At 34.7% G+C, this 26,180-nt stretch overlaps 1 protein-coding gene, 1 long non-coding RNA gene and 1 other non-coding gene across 6 annotated transcripts in view; 2 read left to right on the forward strand and 1 right to left on the reverse strand.

The window, feature by feature from the left end:
* The window catches only part of LOC110724678, a 29,511-nt gene extending 16,635 nt beyond the window's left edge, over positions 1–12,876 (reverse strand). For 3 of the 4 annotated variants that reach the window (XR_002512039.1, XR_002512041.1, XR_002512042.1), the window contains exons 1-3: positions 12,548–12,810; positions 12,186–12,256; positions 12,018–12,083 (exon numbers count right to left, since the gene is read on the reverse strand). This is a non-coding gene — a long non-coding RNA (uncharacterized LOC110724678). The other variant, XR_002512040.1, reaches the window with a different exon arrangement.
* Positions 12,877–20,982: 8,106 nt separating this feature from the next.
* Positions 20,983–24,069, forward strand: LOC110724679 (pentatricopeptide repeat-containing protein At1g09900-like). The gene is made up of 2 exons (XM_021904121.1): positions 20,983–21,495; positions 21,921–24,069. The coding sequence occupies exon 2, from the start codon at positions 21,930–21,932 to the stop codon at positions 23,742–23,744; it is 1,815 nt and encodes a 604-aa protein (XP_021759813.1). The 5' UTR covers positions 20,983–21,495; positions 21,921–21,929; the 3' UTR covers positions 23,745–24,069.
* Positions 24,070–24,662: 593 nt separating this feature from the next.
* TRNAR-CCU lies at positions 24,663–24,735 on the forward strand. Its single transcript has one exon. It is a non-coding gene; the product is annotated as a tRNA-Arg (tRNA).
* Positions 24,736–26,180: the final 1,445 nt, after the last annotated feature.

Genomic DNA, 26,180 nt, shown 5'->3' on the forward strand with positions numbered 1-26,180 from the left:
TAATGGCTTGTTTCCCGACATTTTTGCAGTTATCTCTCTTTCTTCTTTCACATGTATTCACTTATATAATTTCTGAAGTTTTTGACTTTTTTCTCTCTCCTCTCTTAACAGTTTTTTTTTTTTTTTTTTTTTTGCACACTAAGGGTGGCGGCTAGGGTTTGGTTTTAATTGGTAAAAAGCTTAAAGGACTTAAACCTATATCTGTCTATCAACAACTTGGGCTTTTTTTAAATAAACAACTTCGGCTTTTAATTTTATTCACTTTTTTTTTAGCAATCCACTCACCTAGATATAAAAATCTATCAATAAAAATCACCTATATAATTTTTTTATTAATTTTCATATTTCGTACCCAATTTTACCGGATTCACCACGGGTAGCGTTTTGCGTATTCGTTTCCGTACCACGTTTCGAATTGAATACCGTCCCATGTAACGTTGTTCTAGGTTAATAATGGTTATTCTAGTGGTAGTATTCTTTTTTTTTTTGGGGGGGGGGGGATATTTATGCATACCTACCAAGGTGATGGCTATAAAAAGAAAAGGTGACGAGGCAATCAATCACTGATTTGCAAGGCAGAAGAGGAAAAGAAACGAAATGGAATAAAAAGACAAATGAGAGAGGAAAGAGATAGAGGGAGCGTATGAAGCAATAAAAGATGATGGTAAAATAGTGTCCAATTTTTATTGCAGGATACATAGATAAATGGAAGGAGGGAGATAAGGAGGTGTCATGAGGAACTTCAAGTAATTTTGTGATTGTGCTATTAAGTATCATGAGAAAATAAAAATACCAATTTTGTTTCTTACTATTTGTAGCGAATGGTTATAATTTACGAGAAATAAAAATTTCTTTGGACAAAAAATAAGAAACGGAGGTAGTATTTTAAGGTTTTATACGTCCATAATGTCATGAGTGGTATGAATCAAGAATAAAAGGATTTATACCTCCATAATGTCATGAGGTACTCCCTCCGTCCCTCAATTCATGCCCGTTTGAGTTTTTTCACGGGAATTAAACAGAGGCGCAAGGCGAGGCGCTTTGGTTTAGGCGCACCCGAGGCGTACATGAGGCAAACTTCCGCCTAAATTTTTAAATTGCCCATATAGAGCGCCTCAATTTGAAGAGAAGCCAGAACCCCTCTCGCCTCGGTGCATGTGGGGTTGAGGAGAGACATAAAGAGAAAGAGAAAACCCAACAACCTTCCTACCCGACCCTCGCTTCCCCTCCCTCGACCCTCACGCCTATCCCCTCCCCCGCAAAAACATTCCCCTGGCCGTCATCGCCCCTCCTTCGCCACTCGACGACCTTGAAAATCTTCCTAGACCCCTCGTCGAAACTCACTGCCCATGTTCGCACCTCCCTCAACCCTCGTCGGAGAGTCGTCAGAACTTGCTGCCCATGTTAGCACCTCCATCAACCCTCATCGAAGGTTGTCGCACATCCCCCATCGCTGCCCCTGTTTCAATTAATTGAAGTTCAATTTCAATTCAGGGAAGTTTTTCGGGGATGAGGGAGGTTTTGCGAAGAGCGGGGAGAGCTGTGCGAGGAACAGAAGGGAGGCGAATGGTAAGGGAGGTGCGACAAGTGTGGCTGTTAAAAGTTATAGAGTGAAGGTTTCATGGGGTGGTGGTGGGACTAGTGGGTCTCATTCTCTTTGTTTTTAAAACAAACATAGAAAATTTTAGGTATTTTCATTCCATTCCTTGTCTTTCCTTTTATTTATTCCATTTCGATTACCCCGTGCAAACCAAACGGCCACTAAATAAATTGTATGAGGGTAATATTTAAAAAGTACATGCTATAAATGCAAATATTCTAAAACAGGCAAGCATTTTAAGCACCCCTAAAAGGAATACAAACACGTAATTAAGGGCCGGAGTGATTAGTATTTTAAGGGACTATTATGGAGTAGTATTTTAAGGGACTTTTTTTAAGTGACTTACCTTCATAATGTCATGAGATAGGGTTTTAAGGTTTAAAAGTTTTATACCTCCAAAATAGTCTTGTGCTTGTGTAGTACGAGAACTCCTTGTAAACTAAAAAAACAAAAGACGATGCGAATTCAAAAATTATATCGAATCAACTAGCCTTATCCTTTAAGACAAAAGCATTATTTTGCCAAATTGTCACTTTCAATGTTTCTCACTACTCCCTTTCAAATTAACAAAACCACACCTTGCATCCTCATGGTAAGGTCATATTAAGAAAATCTTATTTAGGGAAGCAAAACTATTAATCCATCATTATAGCAGTTCTCCAATAATAATCCAACCTTTTAGTCTATTTTAATAATCCAAACTTTAAGGGTAATTCACTTTAATTGATTCCATATGATTGGTAACCAAAAAAATATAGGTAATTTTGGTTTAAATCTTTTCACTTTATAGATTTGACACCAATAGCCATGATTATTCAACGTCACCATCCATTAATTCCTTCCCCTTATAAATAAAAAAAAAAATGTCAACCTCTAGCCATCACACCCATGCGAAAGCCACCACCCATTACTCCATTAATGGAAAATCGCCTAGGTTAATCCTAACACAAAAACATCAAAATTAGTAAAATTTATTGTAATAACAAGTCATATTGTAATAACAAGTCATATCTCCAACCTTCTATACAAAATTTATTGTAATAACAAGTCATATTGACCTCGTATTAATTCTATTAAGGATGCAGTTGGACCAGGTACGAAAATGTGATTTCGGTAACAATCTCGGAAATGGTTACAACGATTCAATAGCAAAATTGATGCATTGATCATGGATCGTGACATAGTTTGTCGCACATGAATTTAAATTATATTTAAGTTTTTAAACTCTATATTTTATGATATATTTTCTCATTAATTTTAGAATCTATAGTATATTATGTATTCCTATACCCCTTCTTTACATTTTAAAAATAAAAACCTTTTATTGTGTGTGGGCCCGGGTAGCAACTTGAGAAGGGAAAGAACACACGACGAGGATTAAGGCCTTGGGGTCACTTGGGATGTCAAAAAAGAAAAAAGCAAAGGGAAAGTAAAATTTTCAAATGAGAATAAAAAGAAATGTATGATAACCAATTCGAGCTTGTGTTTTTTCTTAGGATACTTGCCGGAAAAGTTTGATTCAGCCATGTTTTATTTCAAAACGGTAGTAACAACCAAATCATAGGGTATTGTAATGCAGCATGTTATAACCTGGAAATATTAGAATGACGACTTGGAAAGCTGCTACGTCCCAGCATATTTGAGACGAAAACGATCTAGTTTTCGAACAATGGGTTGGGAATAGTTATCTGGAGGAAGAACAAATTACGAAGAATTTTGTCAATTTTTTTCGAGGATCTTTTAGCCACGAGTAGACAAAATGATCCGGAGCAGAGAAAGATAACTACGGCAATATCAATTGAGCAAGTTAATAATATGCTTGGTTCTATCAATGGAGATGCGGTAAAAAATAAATAAATAAATAAAATAAAAAAGCGTTGTTCCAAATTCACTCAATGGCTACAAACGTTGTGTAACATTTTTTCCAAAAATTTTGAGGAGTTATAGCTAAAGATGTGATGGACAAAGTTATAAACATCTTAGATAATGAGGATGATAAAGGCCATTTTAATTAAAGTCATATGAATTAAATTCCAAAAAAGAAATTACGTGTCTCTTATTGAATAAAAACCATCTAGCCTAGGGGATGTTTTGTATCAAATTGTGTAGAAAAGTCTTAGCAACCAAGTTAAAGAAAATATTCCCTACTAGTATTATCGGGTAGACAAATAACTAGATAACCGATAATATTCTAGTTAGCTTATAAGGTTTATCATCATATGAGAATAAAGGAAAAAGGGAAGAAATGCTTAATGCTTGACGTGAGTAAAGCTTACGATAATGTGTAATAGGAATTTTTTTTAACAAATGAGGTGTGCTAGCTCTATTTCTTTTAACGTGTTAGGTGAATGGGCAAGCCTCCGAAACTAACCAAGTAGACGATTAGGGAATCCTTTGTCTCCTTTTCTATTCATCATATGTTGTGTTACTCGGACATGGCATTTTTGCCGTCATACCCGACACGGATCCGGGTATGAAATCCATTCCGAATACATCACTTTGCTCTCGGGTACGGCAAGGTTGTCATGAAAAGATTTTTCATGGCAAGGAGACCTTGATAGCACTGGTTGAAGCTGGTGGAGGAAGATGAAGGATTTGTTTTTTTTTCTTTTATCTTTATTTAATAAGTTTTGTGGTTTCCTAAGAGTACTGTACATTTAATTTTTTAAATGGTTTGTGGTTTCCCAAGGTAAACTTTTTTGTACTATATAGCACAAAGATGGTAAAAAGGCTTTTTTCTAAAGGATATAAAAGCTTTGTGTACTCATATGTTTTTGTTTTACTCCGTAATTGTTATTTTGGTTTGGCTTCCTAAACAAGCTTCCCCAACATTTTGAACTTAGTTAAATGATACGGAGTATGTATCAGTTTATGTAATCAATTTTAATGAAAATATTTAATTTTGTTGTACTAATTATCCGTTATTATTTCTCTTAAAAAATTCATTGTCGTATCCGTACTCGAGTCCAAGTGTCTCCGTGTCCTAAATTTTTGAAAATGATGATCGGACACTCGGATCCGTACCAATATCGGATACCCATACTCGAGTCAATGTAACATAGATCATATGTGAGCATCATATGTAACATAGATCATATGTGTGCTAAAAGGAGAAAAATCGTTCATGGGGTTAAAAATTAGGACTATTTATCTATTTTTTGTGGATGACAGTCTTCTATTTGTACGTGCTAGTAAGGAGGAAACTAAGAGTATTTTCAATATTCTTTTAACAAGTTATGGGAAGGATTTTCCGGCTTAATTAATGAGTTGTGGGAAGGAAGGAGGTGAAAGTGTAGTACCTTAATGGAGTTGTTAAAGCTTCCCAGAGGATGAAAATTACATTGTCTAAGAATGCTAATAATATGCTTCTATCAATGACTGTTTATGCAAAGATGATTGGTTCAACTTTAATTGTTTTGATTGGAATGTAATTTGGAAGGAGAAGATGCCCTCAAAAAGTAAACAGTTAGCGATAGCCTTCCAACCAAAGCTAAATAGATGATAATGGGGATGAGCATGAACCCAAAATGCCCTATGTGGGAGAGGGGGGGGCAGTATGCTTGTAAATTGTCATGTTACGAGCTTCCTTTGGTATCTTTCCTATGCGATTGGAGATTAAAACCTTTAGTGGTGATACTTTCAACCAATGGTGCGTGGACTTTAGAAAAAAAATGAAAGGCACACAATGGTGGGACTTATTTTGGAGTTTGTTACAAAGGTACAATAAGGGCTTAGAACTTGGGTTTTTGAAGGAAAGAATAGAAGTAATGAGGAGTTTATTCATAAAGAAATTGGAATGTTGAGAGTTTAAGAAAGTACATATAGTCAACATGAACCATAAAAACGGAATAACGAGGGTGGGGCTTTACCATTCTAAGCTCCTTTTGAAGAAGTTTACAAAAACAAATTCTAATATTTTTGGTGAAGGTAGTGTCAATTTTAAAGACATGATCTTCACCTTTATGGCTGGTTTAAAAAGAATTTATATGGATCTTATTAAAGAATAAAGGCATTGAAGGGGCTATTCCTCCCCCATTCTAAATTAGATGACACACTTTAACTTTGTGCACTGTTCACATAACTTTGACTTTGTTTTGTCATTACTTGCTTTGACTTTGTTTTGTAATTTTGTGTTTGAGAAAAATAAAGTCATGAACGGTCTTGTTAGATTCGTCTCAAAACTTATTTTTGTCAAGATTATGGATGTAACCGAGCCGAGTTCAGCTCAGTATAGGCTCGACTAAGTTGGCCCAACTCAAACTCAAGTTCATCACGAAACCTCGGCTTGAAAGCTTGTGAACATGCTCCAGTTTTGTACTACATTACTTTTTTTATAATAAATTAATCATTATCATAAAATTTGTTTCATGTAAAGGACTTAGTATCTAAAACTAATCTACAAAGTTGTAGGAGATTTAGTTCATGGCAATTGTTGTTTAAGGAGAAGAACTAACAAAATAAAGAGGAATGAAATAATCCTACATCGAAAGATAGGAGCAAAGGATATCAATCAATGTGAAAGGGGTCATGTCGGGTTCATGTTCGTGTCGATGTTAAATGGGTTGAAAAACCCTTGACCCAAACCTAACCCGTTTATTAATTGGGCTGAAAACCCTTGACCCAAACCTAACCTATTTATTAAATAGGTTATCCGAGCAAACCTTTTACCCACATATTATGTAATAAACTAATTAATATTCAATTCAAAAATAAAAAAGACAAACATCATTAATTCATTAAAGACAGTATTGACACTTTAAAGTTAGTGTCTTAGACAAAGATACTACAAGGGTTCAAAGTTTTTTTCCAAATTAACTACCAAAAAATTACCAAAATGTATAAATAGTGTCAAGGTAATTGACAAGATTGCAAGTTTTGAATTAACAAATTTAGTTTTTTTACTACTTAATTAATAGATCAAGTGTGTCGGGTTCGGATTGAGAAGTTGTCATTTGACCTATTTATGCGTGTCAGGTTTCGGGTTGAAAATGTCAACCCAAATCTAACCCGTTTAATTTCATGTCGTGTTCGTGTCGTTAGAGAATTCTTGACCCAACCCACTCATTTCGTGTCGAATTTGTGTCCTGTAATCGTGTCATGTCAGCTTTTCACAAACCTCCAGCTTAATCGCAAGTGGAGTAGACTACATGAACCAAATTCGATTATTCCATGTAGTCATCCACAACAATATTCCTCCTCCATCCCTTACAATCCGATGCTTCATCCTTATGAAAATCCATATATTGCACATCCTTCCTAACTCCTTCCAACCAAATCATTTTCGGTCTCCCTCTCCCTTTTCTAACCCCTCCATAGTCCCACTCTTCCACTCTTTGAACCGCTCGGGGGCTCTGTCTAACATGCCTAAACCAACACATGCGAATTTCCCTTAGTTTGTCCGCAAAGCCTGTCACACCTACTTTTTAGTGAAAAAACTCATTTATGATCCTATCTCTTAGAGTGTTCCCGCATATCCACCTTAACATGCAACCTCCATCATTTTAATGTGCTCCTTCTTAAAAACCCAACATTCTGTACTATAGAGCAACAATAGTCTTATGGCACTCCTATAGAATATAAGAATTATAAAAGCAAATTTAATTGCCTTTGAAACAATGTCTATGGGAACCATTTGGGCCTTGTTTAAATTAGGCTTCACAAGCCTTAACTAACCACGAGCCAAGCTTGCCTTTAAAGCTTGGAGCACAAACCTAAGCTAGCTTAAGCCAAGCATACTTAGCCATAATGACTCGTTAATAGTTGTAGTCACAATTACGGTCATAATATTACCCAAATGATGCATTGAGGTAAACCACGTCGCGGTTGTCACAACAAGAATAATGATTTTTTTTTTAATAAAAGGTTTCATGTTTGTAACGCCTCATCAACTTGCCCCCTAATAAAGTGCTTCTTTTTGGTTACATAATTCATCGATCACAATCTCTAAGTCTGGTTGATCAGTTTTTGTTGCAGACAAGGTCATAACATACTCGAGTTGTCTATAATTCCATCTTGTCAAAGCATTTCAATCTTTCTTATCAAAGCACACAAAGGGCCCTTAGCCCCTTACACCATAAACACCAAATCCAAGTAGCACATCTAGCCGGCAAAAACACACAAGCAATTGTCAATGTGCGTATTAACCCTTTGGTCTATTCAGGAACAAGTGCCGAGAGAGATTGCTAAGCAAATGAAAGGGGCACAAGCACTTATGACAGAGAAGATTATCTATTTTAGGATTCTTAAATTGTGGGGTGGGGGGCTTAATACAAATAAAGCAAGAGAAATTTAGAACTTTGGATCACACATTGATCTTTGCTCCCTAACGAGCTTAGTTTTAAAAGTACATTTTCCTTTATTCATTGTATCGACACAAACATAAGAATGGATTCTAAGTCGTGGGAGACTTAGAGGAAAGCCTAAGAAAGCATCACATTAAAAGGAGGTTGCCATATAATAAAAAAAAAATTATGCTTCACTACATTAAATTTAAAAAGTCTCCGATAAATTTAATGGAAAAATGTCTTACACATGGATCCAAGGTGTAACCTTTATACCATTGTATATAAATTTTAAAAAGTTTCTTAGGCATTGTCCTTTCTTAAATTTCAATTCTCCTTAGAAATCTTTCATAGATTCAAAAGTAAAAACCCTTATGTCAAAAATTCAATTTGAATCTAAAAACTTGTAATTGTAGCTTATAAGGAAAATGAAAAGGCTAATTTGATAAATTCTTCGTTTGTTTATAAATTATGCTTTGTGTTCTAAATCATTTCAATTGTTTCTTAAATGTTTGTATTTCAGGTGTAAGGTGGCAGTATTCCATTACACTCATAGCCATAACATGATGGTTTGTTCAAGCTCCAATGAATGAGGTTTATACATAATTTAAGTTGATAAAGAGAAAAGGACACACCTTTGGACGCCTCATTATGATTTATTTACAAGGTTTTGTCGACGACATCCACAAATATCTACTATTTATCCGCTAAGATATATATATATATATATATATATATATACACACACACACACTGCATAGTTTTGAAATGGACCAATTTCCTTAAGTTTGTTATTTGTTACATTTAAGAAATTCTTCCAAACAATTATCACTATTAATTATACAAGTGGATGTATAAACCATTTTAATGATACACAATGCACATTTTATACATAAAATAATGATTTATGATAAGGAGTTATTTGTACTTTGTTAAAAGATAACAAATATAAAGCATGATCATTGATGAAAAATTAATTTACTCCATTATCAAATATATTCCTTCCCATCCTTGAAAAAAAAAAGGAGACAACAAGAGTATTAATCTGACTCTAGGTCCTAAGAATGATGAAATAGTTATTGGAGATGATTTGATAATTTAAAGAATATTTGTCCCTAGAAGTGTTACAAGACATTCTAATTGGATACATGATTTGATGAACATATATTTCAAGAAAATCAATGATTCAACTACTTCTACTATAAGTGGGTAGATGTAATAATAAGTGGTATAAATAGGCTAAAAAATGGGGGGGTGAATAAATAAAATTCAAATAATAATAAGAGATGATCGATGTCCCACACACCTTTTATATTTCGATATATTTTTTTAATTTAAAACAAATAACTTAAATAACTAACAAACATTTTTCCACCCTTGATTTATTTTTAAACCATTGTGTCTTTCCATTGTTTCAATTTTAACAAATTCAAATAAGTTTCTTTCATTAAATTGTACTAACCCTTTTTATACTATTCCTTTAACCCTTCAAATCAATATTTGTTGAATTTGCATCACATACATTTTAAATATTTTTTAAATAAAATTAAAAAAAAAAAATTAAATTCAGTAAATTAAATAAAAAAACATTGTCATAAAGCTTAATAATCATTTTAGAAATAGAAATTTGAAGAAAGACAAAGTGTATACTTAAATAGTTTTTTTTAAAAAATAAATTATACATATAAATACTACTACCTCCGCATTTTGCTAAGTCTTACTTATACTTATATATGTATACTTATATAGTTGTAACTACGTAAATCAAGAAAAGTAAAAACTGGGACCAGATAGAGAGTATGAGGTTTATTAAATAAAATTGGGTCCTATAAAGTGAAATTGTGGATGATAAAAAAAATAAATAAAAAGTTGTCATAAAAGGAATGAAGTAAAAGTGGGTATAACTTAGAAAAGAGGATGAAAACGGAAAGTAAGTGAAACTTAGGAAAACGGAGGTAGTAGTTGATTGTAATAACTCAACTTATATTCCAAGAGGTATTAACATCTAGCATTAACACACTTCACCCTATTTTCTAAGTTATAAGGAAAAATGTATCACATAATGTATTCATTAGAAGTAAGTGGTGTAAAAAAGAGGTGGGGTGCCATATAGCAAATGAGTCACTTAATCTATTATCACAAGTTCACAATGCCTCTTAACACAATCTGCCTAAACTTTAAAAACCCCATCATATGACACTCTTTTATATCACTAGGCATTCAAAAGAGGAAGATTAGCTAACATGGTCAAATACAGCCTTAGTTAAGGTTATAATAATAACACCATCCTCCTTCACACCTTCCACAGGTTATTTTAGCAATTTAAAGGGCATGCTCTTTAGGTTTTTTAGGGCATTATAGTTGAAACTACACATAACTTCAATACTTCACACATTCTTATTTAAGAAAAAACACAAAAGCTCATCACTTCACCAAGTCTCCCAATGCCTAGTCTCCACTAAATATCATAGGAATCTACAAATCTATCACTCATAGAGGTATGTAGGATTTTTAAGAGATTAAAGTAGGATAATTGGATAACTTGGGACAACATTAGGCATTCCCAATTTAAAATCTATCTAAACTAGTTTCTAGAAGATCGAAATGATAATAAATATTTGTAGGGTATTTTTAGGCCAATTAAAACACAAATTTTTATCCTTTATGTTAAATTTATAGCCAATTATTACTCAATCTGTATCCATCAACTAATCTTGTTTCATTATTTGCACAGTTTTTAGTGAAATATTTGAGCATAATTATCTTCAAATGTGTAGTATAACTCTAAAAGATATTTACATCATAGAAATACACGCAAGACCATTCAGATAAGATCACACATTATTATGTTTCTTCTTACAAATTTCTCTAGGTATTAGATTTTATTACACAAGAAACAAAAATTATTCTACATAGGACTATAAGTTGAAAATGAAGAAGTCATCTAAAAAGAAAGGCTGCTACTTATGTTACACACCCATGGTGTAATTGGTGAAGTAAAAATTATCTAAAGATGGGATGAATAACAGGCTTGACAGTGACCACAACCTAGCTGGACAAGTAATACTTAGAACAGTAAAAAAAATTAATTCATAGAAAGGCCTCTCAAACTAAAGGAAACTAGTAAGCATGTATCACTGATTGGAGTAACACTTCACATCCCTATTTTGAGATAAAGCTCAATTGATAATGCAAACTGAATAATCAAATTGTCTAGGAACATTAAGACCATTCTATATAAATACAAAGTACTTAAATAGCATTATCTATAAAGTACTCCCTCCATTTCACCGTGATAAAAACCTAAGGAGTGTTTAAGTGACTAATTTAGCATATGAAATTGGAATATTATTTTTAAAAAAAATGGACAATTAATGTAAAGCATCCTATGATGAAAAGTAAGACAATCCAATATAGACGGAGACAGCATTATTATGAGCTCCATCCCTTTGAACTCATTGTCACATTGCTATGTAAAAACCAAAATCCCTAACTCTCTTAGTCAAATACATACATCATCCACTTAGAAACAAAGGCTCCTTCACTTTTTCAATTCTTCACCATATCTCACCACATGCTCTCAACCAAATTAAAACGGAGAAGTAACTCGTTAAAAAACCATATGATAAATTTATTCAAACTAGTATAACACTTATCACAAACAAGCTCTAGTGTTCTTTACGCTAAGCATCGCAAGGATCTTTAGAGACGGAACCGGAAAATTAGAAAGCCTAGACATGAAAATCTTTGGTCTGGACTTTGGAGGAATAAAACTGTTATTGGTCAAATTACCAATAAACACAGCTAAGGCAGTAAAACAAAAAGGCTAAAACCATACCACATCTACACCCAGTGAATAACGTCTATGCTGAAATCTAAAAAGCATTTGTTATACTCAATATTTTATGTAGTTTTCGTCAACTTCCTAACTAGGTAGCAACCGGAAACATACAATTAGCAATTTCAACTTCTTCACATAGTACATGGAATCTAAACCATTAAAGATATTAATAGAGTTTAATATGCCAAAACTTTCATTTTACGATAAAACTATATACAAGTTGAACTACAGTAACTCATATTATATACTTACTGAACAAAAAGCAAAGGACGGTTTAGCAATAAATAATACTTACCTGTAGCCATCAAATAAACAGCAACGTGTGTTCCAAATTGCATTCCTCATAATTCTTCTCATTCACCTTCAATCACAAATTTCACAAAATAGAATCAACAATGACGATAAATAATTAAAATCATAAACACAAAAAACAAACTAAATCTCAATGTGCTGCATTACTTACAGTTAAGGAGTCGATATTTCGAACTCGGCGACAAATTAAGATGATACAATCCATCGGCATAAGTCCTGTTTCTACAACAATATTTCCACAATTCAGTATTCTCGCACATTCAACTCTTGTTTTAAAAATTATGAGGTAAAACAACACCTAATTGCAAAATCTAGCACAATTTGATGAAAAATTTGTGATAAAAAGCGATTAAAGAAGCTAACAACAGATTAACAAAAGAAGTAACATCTAGAATCAAATCCAAAAGAGCACATGCAAATTGCAATAAACGAAAATATTATGAACAAATGCAAATTCTCAGCAACGATAAAACAGCGATTGAAGAAATTACAAAAATTAGGTTAACATCTCACCATAAAATTTTGATCATCAAAATCGTTGCCCTAATTTGACGATTAAATCGCAAGTAAAATTGGAACCATAAGAATTATCAAAATTCTTTGAGAATGAATCGAATTTTGAGTGAAATTGAAGCGATGTTTGATCAAATGCATAGTAGATTACAGCTATGAAATGCGATCAAGGAACTAAAATTGCAGGAATTCAAAATTGAAACGAGGAGAGAGAAAGAACAATGTGTCTCCTTGAGTGAGGCATAGTCTGCATAGAGAGAGAAACGTACCTTGGGTTCGAGAAAGTGAAAGAAGGAGCGAGAAAAAATATCTGGCATAGTATGATTAACTTTTTATATGAGGAGTTGGGGACCGGTTTATATTTCAACTGCTTACGTAGAGTGGCGATTTGATAATTTGATTATCGCCTAATTACGTGATTTGGTAGTCCATTTATCACTACCGACTACTTGACTACCTAGTCTTGTACTCCATTCGTTCTTTAATTTAATGTTTTGTCACGAAGGAATAGCCAGTTTTATATTTTTACGAATGATGATGAGTTGATAAATCATTAAGGCTCCATTCTTTTAAGCTTCTGGCAGAGCAAAGCATAGCAAAACAGGACAAAACAGAGCATATTTTAGTAGAACAAAGTAGAGCAGTGTAGTGCAGAGCAGATTTAAACAGGACAGAGCAGATTAGATTTCAGCAGAGCAGCTCTAAAGAACAGGACAATGAAATCATATTAATCATATCAATACAATTTTTAACGGAAAAATATATATTCTAGAGAGTACTAAATTATTAATAGTAGAATGAGGGAATGAGTCGAATGACCTACTCTCATCCCTCAGTTAGAATTGATGTGAACATGTTAGAATATCTTTATCAGATATACAAGTATGTATACAAAGTTTGATAATTATTGAAAATAAGTTTGCATTTGAACTCAAAAACAAAAACAAAAACAAAAACAAAAAAGAATCTGTTCGTATCTTCTTTATGTGTTGAAAATAGTATATATCTTTAATTCCATTGCCGAATACAGGAGAACTAAGGAGATTAAGGTAAATTTAACTATGCTATTAAAAAAAAGGTAAATTTAACTAACAAAATTAGTTGAGCATCATAAATTTTTGTGTATATATCACATTCCATGCTTACTAGCTTAGCTTGATTCAGTTGATTGATACAACCTAAATCTAAGGTGATTTTGAACATATTCATTTATATACCTTCACTCTATAGTCTATAAAATAAACATGATAATGATATGTGATGTCTTTTATAAAGAAAAATATCCACTTGCTTACCCCTTTTTCTTATTCCTCCACATAATATTAGATTTATAATAAAATAAATAGCTTGTTCAAATTATTTGGATCCAAAATCTCTCCATCTGGATATGATTTGATCCACTGGTGACGTTTATGAGGCATAATTGCATAAAACCAGTGGCGGAGCCAGAAATTTTAAATCGGGGGGACGGATGGACATTACATAGTTTGACAAAAATTATTCGGAAAAAAAAAACACCAATACTTAAATACACCGAGTGTTCAATAATTAATGTGTACAACTCAAAAAATTCACAATACAGAGTACTTAATAAAAAATCAACATCATATATCAATTTTTCCTCCAAAATTAATCGCTTATGAGTTCGGAATTTTTAATAAATTCGAACTTTATAAAATATAGGTTATTAAATGCAATAGTTATAATGTATAATTTTGTATGACAAACTTAATTTAGTGGGTTTTGTTCATGCAATATCATAATTAAAATTATTATTTAAATATATATACTTAGTATATATTAATTAAAAAAATTGAAAGGAATACTTCTTAATTAAACATTATAAAGAAAAAAAAGTGAATGGAAAATACTCCACTTAAGTTCAATGACAATAGATTTAGGGGCTCCATTCATGCAATATTACAATTACACTTATGTAAATAAATTCGTATTGGTTAATAGATATAATGGAAGGATTCTTCAAAAAAAAAAAAAAAAAAAAAGGAAATATTACAACAACAAGGTTCGAACCTTGGTATCTTGCAAAAAATTCAACTCCACTCACCACCACACCATCCACTTTGTATCCTAAATTAATCCACACAATAATATATATATATATATAGCTGCTTGTTTTTTTGGGAAGTGGGGGACAACTGTCCCCCCTTGTACCCCTCTGGCTCCGCCAATGCATAAAACATCTCCAATTATTGTAATTATATACTTATTTACAATTGAGAAAATAACTTAGTTACTAGCTTGACCGTATAGTTGGAGCTAAAAAGTAAAATTAGTTCAGTAAATTAGCATGCTCAATATTAAAAGAGGGTTGATATATTTAATAGAATAAAATTTTAAAAACTTGTTAAAAAGGGTTTGATATATTAATAGAATAATATTGAAAAATCTAATTAAGAAACTAAGACTCATTTAACTTATTACCAGGGTCGGCCCTTAGGGTGTGCGGCATGCGCAACCTCATAAGGCCCAAAATCGATTGGGGCCTCAAAGTTTACAATTATATACAAAATTGTTGTACAAATTTCTAGTGTTATTGTTGTGGCTTAGTGGTAAGTATGGTGATACTAAGTCTTGTGGATATGCGGTTCGAGCCTTGCTTTTTTTTTCAGTTTTTATTTTTTTTCTTTCGATTTTCAAATACTTCATCTGTGCTTTACTTTTCATTTTAGTCTTTTTTTTTTATTTCTTTAATTCCATTCCTATATTTTGGAAGATTGTAACAATATTTATATTTTTATCCCCAATAATGGTCCCTTGACTCAATTTCATTTTTAGAAAATATTACCATTCTCTCTCCTCTTTACAATAACCCGTAAATACTTTTATAACTTATTTTTATTTTTGCTTTTCAACATATTTTGATCTCTTCAATTGTATTACAAAAATTACATATATTTCTTTATTCTAAACCTCTTCAACAATTTTAAATACTTCGTATTAGCACCATAGAATAGAAGTTGTTCATATAATGCAGAGATTTTAACTGGTATTCCGTAATTTACCTTTCTCCGTAATATATTATACTTCTACGCTCTTTTGTGCACTCAAGAATTTGAATTTTTAGTGTGTTATTAATAAAAAAACTGCATGATCCACTTTGATAAGCAAACAATGATGAACATAGCTGGATACAAGTGGCAGCTCTAAAAGGAACCATATGTCAAGCAAACCAAACACCTTCTTGAACCGTACAGCCAAATCAACTAGCCAACGTTGATGAATTCCCCCTCTAAGTATGATTTATTTTGGCCTTTTGCCTTTTGACTTAATAAATAAATCACATTAAAAACTCCTAAGTTGATCAATTAACTAGAATTGAACACGTAATTAGATCTATCAACCTATGAGGCTATGATTAATACCTAATCAATTGAAATAAATAAATCTTATTACTCTTTTTTTTTATAAAGATGGTATGTCTTCAATTTTTACTTTTTTAAAAATTATATCGACTAGATAGATAAACTCTAAATAAATATAAAGATAAATTGTGAAGATTTTGTTAATTGAAATGATCAGTTTGAAAAGTAATTTACAAGAATAATGGGACAAGTTTTTAGAAACAGAGAAAATTATACTACTGTAAAATTATTTTTAATCTTTATTAAATGACATAGATGACAATTTGTACGCTTGCCAACGTCTTAAGCGGCACGTGTTCTCGTTTAGTGAATTAAGTACGACGACTATACTAATATAATCACTAGTCTATAATTCTATTGTAGAAGATATTTATATCACTCATTAAGAGATATTTTTGGTTGATTATAGAATTTTATAATAGGGTAATCAAGATGCTTCTTTTTGGGAGGTCGTACGTCAAGTGTGTGACACTAATAATTATGGAATGGTGCAGAAGAAAAAAGTGGGGGAAGAAACCTATGATTGACTAATTAGATATTGGTTAACCCAAGATTCAACAATTAGTTTAGCCAATTATCTCTACTGCCGACGTGTGGTGGAATATTTTAGCTTGTCAAGTGGATTGCTAATCTCTTTTTATTCTCTTTTTCATTGAGAATCGTTTCCGAGGTAGACAGGTAGTGTTCTACACTTTCTTTTGGAATACTGTTATACACTGTTTTTGTTCCGCCTATGGTATTCAATTAGCCGTATTCCGGTAATGGAGATTTTTTTCCTAAAATTTTCCTATAGCATACATAAAAGAAAATTGATTTTGACAGATTCATAATTGATTTTCACAAACCTTTATGTCAAAGAGTAACTTTTATATACATTTGATCGGTCACTTTTATAATTTTTTGGGTAACTTTTATCAATAAAACATAAGTACTTTAATTGTAACTTTTATGTATGTCAAGTTAACTTTTATTCAGGTTAGAGTAATTGTTGCTCATTTTAGGGTAACTTTATAACGAATGTACAATATTTATTATCATCCGATTTATTTAAAAGTTTGTCTAATTAAAGAGCATAGAAAACATACTCTATGTAACAAAATCACTTCTCCGCACAAAATAAAATACTCTCTTATAAATCGGTACATTATAAGTAAAGATGGTCATGGATCGTGTCGGCACGGGCCCGACACGATTTCGGCACGGCCCTGCATGGCACGGCGGCCCATTTGTAGGTCGTGGGTCGTGTCGTGAATAAAATTCTGAAAATTTGGCACGGGCACGGCGGGCGGCACAATCGTCGACACGCCAGACACGTATTTAGTATTATTATTATTATTAGCAAAGCATTATTGCTTTTTGCTAAATTTATAAAATTATGTATATAAACTTAAGTTGTTAAAAAATAATTATATATCGATTTTTTTTCATATATATATATATTAAAAAAGGTTGGTACGTAGCCCGACACAGTACGGCCCGCCAGGCACGTGGGCCGTGCCATGCCGTGCTGTGCCAAAACTTGGCACGGCACGAGCCCCACCTAGGCACGGCCCATGACGGCCCGACACGGCACGATGCCCATCTTTGACCATATTTTGGTAAATCGTCCTCGTTGGACCTTATTTCAAGAGAATAGTCTTAAGCTCTTAAGTCTTAACCCTTATGAATGAAGATGGGGAGTGGCTGACTGATCCTATACTAGTGCAACAAACCGTGAAAGAGTATTGGCAAAAACTATTTTCTAAAGAGGTGCATCAAGGACATGTGGTCGAGCTGCTTCGAGACTACTTCCCCCGCATCTCAGAAGATGATTGGGAGACTCTAACTCGTCCCTTTGCTGTTTGTGAAATTGTGGGTGCCTTGAAGAGTATGGATCCTTATAAAGCCCCCGGGCCGGACGGTTTCCAACCTTTGTTTTACCAAAAATTCTGGAATTTGGTGAAACCAAATTTGGTGCGGCTTGTGATGAATATCCTTGAAGGGCGAGAGTTCCCTGTTGGTATCAATGATGCATTTTTAGTGCTCATACCGAAAGTTGATATTCCTGAAAAATCTAAGCACTTTAGACCAATCGGACTTTGTAATATAACATACAAAATTGTGACTAAAGTGCTTGTGAATAGATTGAAACCGTTGCTACCAACGTTAATCTCACCAAGTCAGTGTAGTTTTGTGCCAAGGAGACAGATTACGGATAATGTTATAATAGTCCAAGAGATGCTCCATACAATGAGAAGAAAACAAGGCAAAGTTGGATACATGGTGGTTAAAATCGATTTTGAAAAAGCGTATGACAGATTGAGGTGGTCGTTTATTCGTGAATCTCTCATGGAGTTGAGATTACCTCAAAGTATGGTGGATATTGTTATGATGTGCATCACTTCCGCCAAATTGAGCATTCTTTGGAATGGAGAACCAACCGCTAAATTTTCACCTTCAAGGGGAATCCGACAAGGAGACCTTTTGTCTCCATATATTTATGTAATTTGTATGGAGAGGTTAACTCATTTGATTGATCGAGAGGTTCAATTTGGAGGGTGGAAACCAGTGAAAGCAAGTCGAGATGGACCTCCAATTACTAATTTGGCCTTTGCGGACGATTTAATTCTATTTTGTGAAGCAAAAGTAGAACAAGTTCGAGTGATGAAGAGTTGCCTAGACATGTTTTGTGCTGCTTCTGGCAGTAAGGTGAGTACTGAGAAGTCTTGAATCTATTTTTCTCCGAATACAAATTTTGACTTGAGAGATGCCATCTGCTCGGAGCTTAACATGGACAGTACAGAGGACCTGGGCACGTATTTGGGGGTGCCAACTTTGAATGGTAGAGTGACTAAGGCCACTTATCAATTCTTAATTGAGAAAGTGAATGCCAAGTTGGGTGGGTGGCAATCGAAGACTCTCTCTATGGCAGGAAGAACTACGCTAGCCCAATCTTGCATATCCTCAATTCCAACTTATGCTATGCAATCGGCTCGGATTCCCTGTGGTGTATGTGACAGTATAGATAAAAAAACAAGGGCCTTTGTGTGGGGCAGTACAGAGGAGAAAAAGAAGATGCATCTGGTATCATGGTCTGAAGTGACAAAGCCGAAAAGAGATGGAGGGCTGGGTCTAAGATCAATGCGCCAGTCGAATGCTGCATTAATGGCAAAATTGGGGTGGAGAGTGTTAGCCGAACCAAACTCTCTTTGGGCTAGAGTGTTAAGGTACAAATATTGCGAAGGTCGATGTGACATTGATATGTTTAAGAGCAAAGGTGATGCTTCGAACTCATTGGAAAGGAATTGTCGAGCACATTGACGTTTTGAACAAGGGTGTAAGCTCAGCAGTTGGAAATGGTAGGGAGACTTCATTTTGGTACCATAAGTGGGCTACCAAACGACCCTTGATTGAAGAAATTATCGAGGACCCTCCTCTTGAGATTTTGGATTATCGAGTGCAAGACATGTGGGATCCCAATTAGGGATGTCAATTTAAACCGAGTTCGATTCGAATTCGATCCGATCTGAAGGAAAAAATCCGATTCGAATCCGTTTAAAATTAGTCCGAATCTGATAAAATAGATCCGAATCCGAATAGGAGGTGGATCGGACTTGGACCCTACGCAAAGTCCGACGGAGTCCGATCCGAGTCCGAATCCAAGAGTATAAGCATATGCTCTATAACTTGGGACAATTATTTGCTTGTTTTGTAGCAAAATTTTGTTATGTAACTTAATTTATAATTTAAATATGTTATGTTTATACTTTAATTAGTATGACAATGCAAGCAATTATAGGTATATGACATTACAAAAAATAAAAAATAAAAAAATATTGGGATCATTTCGGAGGTCCGAATAAACGGACCGGATTCGGATCCGAAAATTACGAGTCGGATCGAATTCGGACTCGGATTTTTCGGATTCGGACTCGGATTCGGATCCGAGTCCAGGGTCCGTTTACTAAACGGATCGGATTCAGATTTAGCCACATCCGACCCGAATCCGATCCGTTGCCATTCCTAATCCCAATAGAGGCTGGAAACTCGAGGTGTTCGCTGAATACTTATCTCGAGATGCATTATAAAGGATTAAATCCCACGAATTGCTGGAGGACGAGGATGCTGTTGATAGGGTATACTGGAACAGGTCACCAACGGGAGGTTTTACTCTCAAGTCGGCTATGGCGATTGTAAGACACGAAGAAAAAGAGAGACAGAATGTAATAACCCTTGGAATATCATATGGCGAATTCAGGCTCCACAAAGGATGAGATTTTTCTTTTGGTTAGTGTATAGGGAACGTCTTATGACGAATGCAGCTAGATTCTTGAGGCACTTGACTTCGGATCCCAAATGTCGAGTATGTGGCTATGTTGAAGAAAATGTTGAGCACATTCTCAGATCGTGCCCAGCAGCAATTGTAGTGTGGAAGAAACTTGGCATCAAGGTGGAAGACCTGGAATTTGAGAAACCCTTGAGAGAGTGGGTGATCAAGAATCTGACTTGTAGGGGTTGCTATGATATGGAGGACTGGAATCTAATATTCGTAGTCACTTGTTGGTTGTTATGGAAATGGAGAAATGCTAGGAGCTTTGATAGGGAGGTGGAGATTCCAATTGATCAAGCATGCTTTGTCCTTGCTCGGGTAAAAGATATCAAATGGGCATTTGAGATGGCTGGTCGAGACAGACCTTTGAAGAGGAATAGGGAAGAGGTTTATATTAAATGGGAATTTCCTCAAGATGGGTGGGTTTGTCTCAACACGGATGGTGCTAGTAAAGGCAATCCAGGTGAGGCTGGAGCTGGTGGAATAGTGCGAAGTTGTACTGGGGAAGTCCACAAGTTGTTTGCGATTAGGTATGGAATTTGCACTTGTACAAAGGCTGAATTGATGGCAGTAATGCGAGGGCTGGAAATTGCGTGGAATTCTGGGCATAGGAGAGTCCAAGTGCGTGTAGAATCGGAAGTAGTCGTTCGTATGTTAGAGGAACCTATTCCCTCTAACTCCCTCTATATTCATATCCTTCGAAAGTGTAAGACCCTAATTGCGAGGCAAGGCTGGGAAATCACTATCTCACATTGTTACAGGGAAGCCAATAGAGTAGCGGATTGGTTAGCTAACTATGGTGTGACCTTGGAGCAACCTATGATCATTTTTGAGGCGGTCCCGGAGGATCTAAGGGGAGTAGCTATGCCGAGGAGGGTAGCTAGGAAGGATTAGTTTGTTTTGCTTTGTTTTTTTGGTTTCTTGTTTTTGCTTTTTAGTTCTAGTTTTTCTCCTTTCTTTTGGGGCTTGCCCCTCGTGTTCACCAAAAAAAAAAAAAAAAAAAAACTATAGATACAAGAAAATGGGTTGTAAAGTTTAAAAGATACAAACTAGACTAGAAAGCCCAAACAAAAGTGGGTACCCATTAACGAACAGCCCTAATTGTTTAAAGACGGAGTATACGTTGCCAATGAATTAAACGGATATTGGAGCTTATACACGTGTACCCTTCCTTCCCTCTCTCTTCCATTGAAGCTTACTCTGAACTCCGTTGAAGCGGCTTGTGAGCTCTCCCCTCCATTGAAGCAGCTTCTAAGGTAAAATATGTTTATATATTCATCGAATATTAGTTTCACAAGCTAGTGTTAATCGTTATTTCAATTGTCAATTTAGGGTTCTTCTAAGGTTTATTATTGAATTATTGGTTATAATTACTGGTAAAACCCAGAAATTTTTCTGATAAATTAGTCATTTTAAGGTTCTTCTTAGGTGAATTATTGAATTATTGGTTATAATTACTGAAAGATGATAATGGCCAGAAATTTCATTGATAGATTATCATTGTAAGTTTGTAACTTGTAAGGTGTTTCTTAGGTAAACTATTGAACATTTGAACTATTAGTTGTAATTTCTGAAAAATTATTATGAGAAATTTTGTTGTTAGATTTTGCTATTAGTAGTTCTTAAATGAGAATAATTTAATTCAAAAATTGAGTCAAATTTGGTTGTTAATGTGTTGCAGAACCCTTGAATGTTAGGACGGAACTATGAAAATGGAATTTCTCTCTCTGGGTCCAGGGCGGCCGCCCCGCCTGCCGCCCTGGCTCAAGGGCGGGTCTGTGAAAAGGTATTTTTAGCGTATAAGATAAGGTATGTTGAATTATCAGTTGATATTCCCGAGTTGAAGAAGGATAATAGGGTGTATAGAAAACAGAAGAGAAAGTTGGTTTGTGCTGTTTCTAAGAATGAACCTATGGCTATCAATGGTAAGGTTTTCCATAGCGAGAGGAACTCTCGTGGGCGATTTGAGGATGACAATTCATCTTTGGGCTATTCTGGTCCAACTTATGATGAATATGAGAGCAATAATCATCTTCGCCGTTTGGTTAGGAACGGGGAGCTTGAGGAAGCCTTTAAGAATCTTGAAAGTATGGTTTATCGGGGTGATATCCCTGATATTATACCATGTACTAGTTTGATTCGCGGGTTTTGTAGGGTTGGTAAAACTAGGAAGGCCACTAGGGTTTTGGAGATTCTTGAGGAATCTGGAGCTGTACCTGATGTGATTACTTATAATGTTTTGATTAGTGGGTATTGTAGAGCTGGGGAGATGGATAATGCATTAAGGCTTCTTGACCGTATGAGTGTTGCTCCGGATGTTGTGACCTATAACACCATCTTGCGTAGTTTGTGTGATAGTGGGAAATTAAAACAGGCTATGAAGGTTCTTGATAGACAGATGGAAAGGGAATGTTACCCAGATGTGATCACATATACTATATTGATCGAAGCAACTTGTAAGGAAAGTGGGGTTGGCCAAGCAATGAAACTTCTTGATGAAATGAGGAGCAAAGGTTGTAAGCCTGATGTGGTCACCTATAATGTTCTTATAAATGGGATTTGCAAGGAAGGGAGATTGGATGAGGCAATTGATTTTTTGAATAGCATGCGATCACTTGGTTGCCAACCAAATGTAATAACCCACAATATTATCTTAAGAAGCATGTGTAGCACTGGAAGGTGGATGGATGCCGAGAAGTTATTGTCTGACATGCTTCAGAAGGGCTGTTCTCCTAGTGTTGTTACCTTTAATATACTCATCAATTTCTTGTGTAGGAAAGGGCTGTTGGGCCGGGCAATTGATATGTTAAATAAAATGCCAAAACACGGCTGCACCCCTAACTCCTTGAGTTACAATCCTTTACTCCATGCATTTTGCAAAGAAAAGAAAATGGATAGGGCGCTTGAATATCTTGGTATAATGGTCTCTCGAGGATGTTATCCTGATATTGTGACCTACAACACTCTCCTTACAGCTTTATGCAAAGATGGGAATGTTGAGGTTGCTTTGGAACTACTGAATCAGTTAAGTAGCAAGGGTTGCTCACCAGTTCTGATTACCTACAACACAGTAATTGACGGGCTCTCTAAGTCAGGAAAGACAGAACATGCCATAAAGCTTCTGGATGAGATGCAGAAGAAGAGGTTGCGACCTGATATAATAACTTATTCTTCAGTTGTTTCAGGGCTTAGCAGAGAGGGAAATGTTGAAGAAGCAATTAGATTCTTCCATGAAATAGAAAGGATAGGAATCCAACCTAATGCAATTACCTATAACTCTATCATGTTGGGACTTTGCAAAGCTCGAGATACTGCTCGTGCTATTGACTTCTTGTCTTATATGATATCAAAAGGTTGCAAACCTACTGAAGCTACGTACACCATTCTTGTTGAAGGTATTGCATATGAAGGTCTAACTGAGGAGGCTTTGGAGTTACTGAATGAGTTGTGTGCTAGAGGGTTTGTGAAGAAAAGTTCAGCTGAACAGGTAGCTGTAAAGATGTAGATCAACAGAGGCTAGTGAGTTAATGCTCCTGCTTTTTGCTCACAAACTATCGTAGTTCTATAATTGCTTACCCTGCCTCTCTGTAGTTAGTGATGTCAGGATTCAATTTTGTTTGTGTTCTTGAGTCCTGCATAGTTCAATATCATGTCATATACTCTTATGTAAGCTTTTGCTCATATAGTTTGTTTCACCAGGATACCTTGCACTTGTATAATCCAAATAGTTTTGAGCTGATTTCTTTATCTCCCTCTTTCTTGTAAAAACTCGTGATTAGTTCTTTAAGTATATTGTTTAAGAGCTACCCTTAACATGGGGACTCGATGAAGATTCATACTGTGTATTGTAAATTTATTCATTTTATTGCTTATAAGAGAGAACTTCAAAAGGGATAAAAGAAACAGGGAACTGTATGTTCTATTGATTACGTATCAAGGGACATTGTAATCTGATTAGGTTAGCTTTAAGAAGCCTCTTTGGTGCTCTTATTATAGGCATGTAGTACAAGTACAGTAATATTTTAGAAGTTGAAATTATGCTTCCAGCAACGTCAAATGGAACATATACTTCATAATGGCAGTCTTGTAGAGTTGTGCGGAGTAGCTTATAGCAGAGTATCACATCAAATTGCTTGTCCCTTCTTCAAACTCTTATGATAAGCTCAAATATATTTAAACCATACACCACTTCTTAGTTTCTACATGATTAGGTAGTCTGTAAGTTGTAACACATTGATATGGACCAAGACACCAAATCGGCACCTAGTCTGTTTGTTTCCGGAATTAGCAATATAATTTAACTAGTCATGTTATCATAATTATATTTGTATGTCAAAAAAAGAAAACACTAGAAAAACCTTGGTGGAAATTTTTTTATGAATGAATGTTTATTTACTTATTACATACAAGCAACTGCATTAGGGCGCCTGTAGCTCAGCGGATAGAGCATCTGTTTCCTAAGCAGAAAGTCGTAGGTTCGATCCCTACCTGGCGCGTTTTTGATTAAATTTTGCTGTGCGCCTGTGCCCCATTAGGCCATTCCATGTTATTTTACCCTGGTGCAGGACTGGCAACTGATAGATGTTTGTTTTGCGACTCGTATTTGTATTTTTTTTCATAACAATGTACGAGTACAATACTACAATACTACTGATTGTATAGTAACCATGTACGCCTGTACGGGTACAAAGTACTGCTGATTGTATATAGTAGAAATGGACTGTCAACCTCACCAGGCCACTTGAGCAAGGGTTATGGTTCTCTACCCAATCCATATAAACACAAGCAATGCCATCCAAAAAAGTATCTTTGGCAACAAAATATCAGGAAGACCAACTTCCATCCTAGAAACACAAGCAATGTCATCCAAATAAGTATCTTTGGCAACAAAATATCAGGAAGACCAACTTCCATCCTAGAAACACAAGCAATGCCATCCAAATAAGTATCTTTGGCAACAAAATATCAGAAAGACCAACTTCCATCCTTCAAATGTTGTATTCCCTTAATTATTTTTCAACAAACATAAATAAAAATCTACAATAATACTAATTATAATACTACGTATGATCATCCATGACAACAACTAATCATTTCCTCTACCACACAATCAAAATCTTGAAAGAGTGATGCTGATCTTCAGTCCCCACAATTTAATTTCATCATAATTATAACAAATAATAATACATTCCCTCTTTTTGTTTTTCTTTACTCTTCTTTCCTTCATGTAATTCAGCAAAATATTTTTTTTCTTCATTAATTGCTGTCACAATTGATAAATTACACGAAACAGATAACGCGAAAATGGAGGGGGATTCATCAACATATCCTATCAGAGAAGACATTGAAGGGGGAGGGAAAAGAATTGGATGTGGGGGCTGCTTGAAGATGAAGCTTCCAAATGTTCCAATCAAAAATATTTGGAAGAAAGGTAAGAATTACATAAAGCAGACTAGTAAAAGCTGCAGTAATGCAGTAGCAGCAACTAATGTTTGTATTCCTCAACCAAAAAAGGCCTTATTTCATGATGATTTCAGGTATGATGCATTAAGCTATGCCCAAAACTTTAATGAGGGTGTAGTTGAATATGATAATCAAGATGATTATGATCATGGGTTTTCTTCCAGATATGCTGTATCTTCAGGTTATAAACAAATTGGGGCACTAAATAATCTATGATTATTGCTATTATTGTCATCTATAATTGTATAGAAAGCATACAATATAGTGATAAACAAGTGTTAATTATACAGGGCATTTATTTATTGAAGATGTGATTTTGTCATTGCTGTACTTTTTATGCATGAGTGACTCCTATGTCGTCTATGTGCTGTATCTAATTGATTAAAGGAATAGATATGTTTGGTGAACTTCGAGAATTCATGTTTATAGCTCCTAACAAGCACTATTGACTATTGAGATTAGAAAAATCGAAACCAAA

This window comes from Chenopodium quinoa, unplaced genomic scaffold (assembly GCF_001683475.1).
Source record: "Chenopodium quinoa cultivar QQ74 unplaced genomic scaffold, ASM168347v1, whole genome shotgun sequence".
Lineage (NCBI taxonomy): Eukaryota > Viridiplantae > Streptophyta > Magnoliopsida > Caryophyllales > Amaranthaceae > Chenopodium > Chenopodium quinoa.

Excerpts from the sequence above, each read along its gene's own strand:
- LOC110724679 (XM_021904121.1), top strand. The coding sequence starts at position 21,930 with ATGTTAGGACGGAACTATGAAAATGGAATTTCTCTCTCTGGGTCCAGG.